Raw genomic sequence first — 6,331 nt, 5'->3', positions numbered from 1 at the left:
GGCTATCATTTTCCACTGTTTAATATGCTTAGACATGGGGAAAAAGTTAAAATTTTCTTCTTCCTACTTTTCTCTCTAGTCAAAAGTATTGTTTTGGGAGAAAAATCTCGTATTCACCAAAGACTCAATTTTTTCCTTTATCGCCATGTTTGTGTACACCACCCAAGTTTTGGTAGATATCTCCCTCCCATAGATAACCCTAAAACCCCTAGAACCTCTAATTCCTCAATTGTCATCGAAGAAATTTGTGCTGATAAGCCCCAAATAGAGTTGCCTCAAATTATGGATAACCCTTTTCCAACTTAATCTAAGAAAAAATATATATCTATGGAACAATCCCTTTTGATTGAGGTCCCCAAGAAGTATAAAAGTGCATTTGCAAAATCCAACTTGGCAAGTACCCCTATAAAAAGGAAAATAGTGGAAAAAACTATTAATATAGATAAAAATGAAGGGGATGGAAATTCTATTGATGACAAGAAGTGAACTGTGGACTTCAAAAATAAAAGGGGAACTCTACATTTGGGTAGAGAAGATTTGAGAGGTTGAAAAATGAAAAAAGGAACAGTTATAAGGAAGAAAGGAAGGAGGACTCCCACAATTTCCAAATGGAGGACAAGGTAGAAGATACAAAAGTGGAGGTAATACTAGAGAAATATAGATTTTTCTCCTTTGATGAAGCTAATTTTGATGGAGAAGTGAAAGAAACTAATGATGAAAATCACTTTCCTCAAGATAAGAAAGAGGTGGTGGACATAGGCATTACTGAAGATGAAGGGATTAACATTAGTAAAAAAACTAAGGTTGGAGAAATGATGAAATTTGTTTCTAGGATCTAAAGGAATATGGAAGACTTCAAGAAGGATTGTGATAATAAATTTAATGAAATAAATAAGAAAATTAAAAAGCTTGATAAACAATCCAAAACTGTGGTTATTAGTCTTGAATTGGGGGTGGTTATACTCCATCAGTAGAGTGTGTAGAAAGAAATGATGAGAAAGGTCATGTTTATGGTCATTGATGTGAAGGGAAGACTCAAAAAGGTGAGCCAAGCCAAGAAAAATAATTGCAGGGATATAAAGAATGCCACCCAAATCGAGAACTAGATTGGTAAGATCAAGTACCTCAATGAAGATTGGGCAAACATTAAACATGCTTAGTTTATTTTCATATGTTTTTGATGCTTTTTTTTTGGGTTTACAATAGGTTTCCTACTTTATATGTTGTCTTACAAGAATTTATATAAACTCAAAATCTTGACAAGATATATGTTAACTATTTACTCTGTTTATCCCAACTATTGTTGGAGTAGTAAGTCTTATAAAAAGGTTAGTAAGCTTAGTAGTTTAAATTTTAGATTTAAGTTAATATTAGTGTGGATGTTTTAAACTATATGGATAATTTTGAATAATTTAGTCCTTTTGTAAGTTCTGGATGGGACTCTAACCGCTCAGGTTAGAGTGTGCTTCTATACTACTTGTTTGTAATGGCCCAAGGTAGAGATGGCTTGATTACAGTTTAGGGCCCTCTTCATGACTTTTCTAATCAAAACACTATGAATTAAATTATGACTAAAATACAAATTCCACACCATTTATGCTACCAAGGAGGATCTAGTGCATAAAATCTCCTAACCTTCAATATAAACTAAATAGTTCATAATTAAATTAAATAGAAGAGTCTAAATAACTTAAAATCAATGGGATGCAGAAACTAAAGTAGAATAATTCTTCAATCATATAGAAGAAATTTAATAATATGATGAATTTGAAAATAATAGGATAAGAGCTATATGATTATCCAAAATGAATTCTATATAATCATTCTTGTTCATGACAAAGATCATTTAAAAATATAGATGAAGACAAGATAAATTCATAGATTATTTATATATAATATATTATTAATAGTTACAAATTATTTTTACATTATACTTAATAATTTATTTTTTATTAATATAAGAAAAGCAAGTGTCTATAAAGGAAAATGTTATCATAATAAGATAACAACACAATTATCCAAAAGGTAATTAATGTTGAATTGCTCTCTATTTGAATGGATATTGAGAATCTTATAAAATTTCAATAAATTTTTATTTTTAAAAATTATATTTCTTGATATAATTGTTTAACATAATATTTTCAATATTTTTAAACTAATTTTTGAACTTTAGTGAAATGACATATTTCTCTAAAATCTCTAACAACCTACTATTCATTGCCAACTTTATAATTAAATATTTTATAATTCAACTTGATAACATTTCTAAAATATTTAAAATTTGCCTATAATAAATAAATTATAAATCTTCTCATTTTACCTTTCCTATATGATAAACAGTTCGAAACATATTAGATTGTTTAAAAAAACATCTCACTTTTTTTTGACATCATCTATGACGTTGTCTTCCATGGGCATCTTTATAAAGAGTCACGCTTTGAATAATGATAATCCAGACTATTATATAAGAGGGAGAACTATGACGACTCTGTGAGATCATGGATGACATATTCTTACCCTAATATGATCTCAGCCCATATCTTATTACAGAAAACAGCACAAAAGTATTCGCATCAAATTTTTGTATTAAAAAAGAATAAAATGCTGACAAAAGCTTGAATTGTTTTCGAATTTTTAAGTTGTCTCCACGTTTTTCACTTCTCTAGTGTCCTAATTGCTGACAGAAGCCAGTGCTCAAATGGGACGCACTAAATTATGACAGGCATAGTCAATATAAGTGGTAGGCCAAGCGTTGTCTATTAGGCGTGCCTTTGCAGTGGGTAGGGTGTCGAATATGGCCTTATGTGGAGCTTTCATTATTGTTCTTGCGGTAGCACTGCCTTCCCTTTTGCTAATTGCAAGCTTTCTCAGAAGTAGAAATAATACTACAGCAGAGGCAAAGCCACCGCAGCCTCCGTGGTGGCCAATATTTGGGCACCTTCTTCTCCTATGTAGAAGCAAAAAGCCCCTTCACAGATTTCTATCATCTCTTTCGGAAACCTATGGCCCCATCATGCATCTCCAACTTGGTGTCCGCCGAGTTTTGGTCATCAGCTCTTCGGATCTCGCAAAAGAATGCTTCACAACAAATGACAGGGCCTTTGCCTCGCGCCCACTTATGTGTGCAGGAAAACATGCTGGGTATGACTACAAAATGTTCAGTTTGGCTCCTTATGGCTCCTACTGGCGACACATCAGAAAAATATGCAGCCTCCAGCTCTTTACTGCAAACAGAATCGAATCCTTCAGGGAAGTCCGCACAGAGGAAATTTCCGCCATCATCCGTTCGCTTTTGGAGAGTTCGCAACGAGAGATGAAGCCAGTAAACATCAGCTCGAGGCTTTCGGAAGTCACATTTAATGTCATTGTGCGAATGGTTGCCAGCAAAAAGTTGTCAGCGGATCTCAGTCCAGAGGATTACATTGAAGCGCAGAAGTTTAAGGAGATGATAAAAGAAGGCGCCTTGTTATTCGGCGCATTAGATATTGGTTACTACCTGCCTTTTCTCAAGTGGATGGATCCGAACGGAATAGAGTCTGCCATGAAAAATCTACAGAAGAAGAGGGAGGTGTTTATGAAAAAGCTTGTCCAGGATCACCGAGAGACAAGAGTGGTGCGTAGTCGAGATTTAATGGATGTTCTCATCTCTGCAGTTGACAACCATGAAATCCCGTCCGACAACAATGATGATGTTGCCAAAGCCAACGCAATAGTAAGTTTCTTTTATCACTTTTAACTGAATTTTGGTGAAATTATTTCGGGCCATCCTTAATATATGGAAAAATTATGTTTCCAAAGATAAGTAAACTTTGACTATTGAACACTTATAATCTAGGAATGAAATCTTCGTATAAGCAGTCCCTAAATTTTCTGTTATTACTGAGTGCTCAAAGTAGAGACCGTGTCCTTACAGTAAATAAAACTGCATACACAGTTGTTTTATTCTCTTAGCTACAAGATTTGTCTTTTGGTATTGCAGACATTGATAAGTGCAGGAGCTGGCACGTCCTCTCTGACGATAGAGTGGGCACTGTCATCTCTGATGAAACACCCGGAAATTTTGCTGAAAGCCCAGCAAGAGCTCGACACACATGTTGGAAGAGATCGATTATTGGAGGAAACAGATCTGCGCAAGCTGAAATATTTGCAGGCAATTGTGAAAGAAACTCTCAGGCTTCATCCCCCCGCAACTCTCCTGCTTCCTCATGAGTCTACCGAGGCCTGCACTGTTGGAGGATATCACATTCCTGCAGAAACTCAACTGCTGGTGAATGTGTGGGCAATTCATCGCGACCCGGCCGTGTGGGAGCGCCCGACCGAGTTCATTCCTGAACGTTTTCTAAATGGAGTCAGAGAGGTCGACGTGAAAGGGCGGGACTTTGAATTGATTCCGTTTGGTTCAGGGAGAAGAATATGCCCGGGCATGCCCTTGGGGTTGATTGTGGTGAGCCATACATTGGCACGTCTACTTCAGAGCTTCGAATGGTTTTCTCCAGGGGGCACTGAAATTGACATGGCAGAGGGGCTTGGACTCTCATCGCTCAAATTGGTTCCACTAGAAGCCATTATTAAACAACGCCTTCCGCTGCATCTCTACTGATATGTATGCTTACTGTAAAGAGTAAATGGTCATTTCATTTCATTTTTCCTCATTTCACTTTTGACATTAGACTAATTAATTTATTGAATAGGAGGAATAGTTGTCTCTTTGACTTCAACTACTTTATTTGATAGTTGGTTGATTCAACTTACTTTTCTATAAAGGAGGTAGTTGAGTCCCATCAACCATCGACTAGTTTGAAACATTTGGTCCAACCATGTCCAAGTTCCCTATCATCATTAGACATATAAATACGTTTTCCCACATATATTTAATATATTGCAGATACTATAGATATTCTAGGATAGAATAATAGACTTTTGTCTTGATGTTGTTATGTCTTGGATCGTATATGTACCAAGTTTGTCTACTACTATTATTTTGCTTATTTGATTTTAGGTTTTGAAGAGAGGTCTTGTAAAATCTCGTTGTATATCTGTTGTGTTTCATACAATCTTGAGAGTAATAAAGATATATGAAGATCCAATAGTCTCTCTTTTACATATATTTTATTTTTTATGTATCTCATGATTATTGCACTTTGGAGGATTCATAGAGTGATTTTGGCAATTTTGTTGCATCCAAAAGATTCAAGAAAGTTAAGATTGACTTTTATTTCATGTTAATCAAAGTTTCTTTTGGATCAGTTACAAACATGTGCTTGTAGCTCGGACCTAGAGAGCAATTTACAAATGAAACATTTTTTGGCTTAAAGGACCTTTTCATTGCATCAAAAGTACTCATAGAGTAATTTTGATAAATATTTTCATCTCTATTTTAGTGCACACAACCCAAGGCTCCCTTACACACAAATTGAGATAATCTAGAAGCTCTCCACCTCTTTGACATGGAAATTAAAAGAGGTGGTATGCAAGACATGCAAATCTAGAGTACAACACTCAAAACCAGTCACATGACATTACATGGCCCACTACCCCTTCTCCACTTCCCTTCGCTTTATAATTGAAAATATTTCTGTATAAAGTGATGAAAATTTTGTAATCCCATGAATGTGGGACTTAAAGATTTATGTTTTTTTGCACAAATTTAATATTTTAATTTTGACATCTATTTGAGTGTTAAAAAGATCTTAGATTGTATTTTTAGTTTGGGAGACAATTTTCAGAGGCCACAACTTTTTCAACTAGGCATGTTTTTTAGAGTAATTTTTTAATATATATTTATGTTAGAATTTTCAATTTTTTCCTATCATGGCATTAGTTTTGCATGCTAGATCATAATATGTTTTAGAATTTTCAGATTTCCATGGATATACCTATTTAATCTCATCTTTTGTGACTTCCAAAGTATTGTTTGGGCTTATATGGACACATTTTTGGTTGTCATTTTTCTTTTAAAACTTTGTAATGCTTTGAGAAAAACTCAAATATGCTATCAAAATAGTCTTCTTTGGATAAAAATTTCACTTTTGTGATTTATCCTTATATGGTTCATTTGGTACTCATAATATATTAGATCCTTTAGTGATCTAGTGCCCTAATTATATTATCTTTGATTACTTTAGATTGGAAGTTGTAACTACCAAAATCAACTCCACTTTAATCCATTTTTGACAAAGTAGCAATCATAAATGTGCTTGGAAAGTACCCAAAATCTTTGTATCTTGATGGGTGGGGTGGGGGGTGTGTGGGGGCGCACCTTTGATCTAGTAAAAAAGGGGCCAGCGGAAGAGGGTGAGGGGATAGCCTTTTGTATAGTACTCTCATGTAC

General features: G+C 34.7%; 1 protein-coding gene across 1 annotated transcript; it reads left to right on the top strand.

Moving 5' to 3' along the window:
• The first annotated feature begins 2,670 nt into the window (after window positions 1-2,670).
• On the top strand, window positions 2,671-4,652 carry LOC149560400 (cytochrome P450 82A3-like). Its single transcript, XM_089823594.1, has 2 exons — window positions 2,671-3,712; window positions 3,980-4,652. Exons 1-2 carry the CDS (start codon window positions 2,795-2,797, stop codon window positions 4,598-4,600), a joined length of 1,539 nt encoding a protein of 512 aa, XP_089679720.1. The 5' UTR covers window positions 2,671-2,794; the 3' UTR covers window positions 4,601-4,652.
• The last annotated feature ends 1,679 nt before the right edge of the window (window positions 4,653-6,331 follow it).

The sequence above is a fragment of the Cupressus sempervirens genome, chromosome 4, assembly GCF_028749045.1.
Source record: "Cupressus sempervirens isolate cs-2001-9-10 chromosome 4, ASM2874904v1, whole genome shotgun sequence".
NCBI lineage: Eukaryota > Viridiplantae > Streptophyta > Pinopsida > Cupressales > Cupressaceae > Cupressus > Cupressus sempervirens.
This window is presented reverse-complemented; position numbering and strand designations above follow the sequence as displayed.

Bases quoted from the DNA above. Each gene is read 5' to 3' on its own strand.
- LOC149560400 (XM_089823594.1), top strand. From the start codon at position 2,795: ATGGCCTTATGTGGAGCTTTCATTATTGTTCTTGCGGTAGCACTGCCT. The intron at 3,713-3,979 runs GTAAGTTTCTTT...TTGGTATTGCAG, and splicing joins TTGCCAAAGCCAACGCAATA to ACATTGATAAGTGCAGGAGC.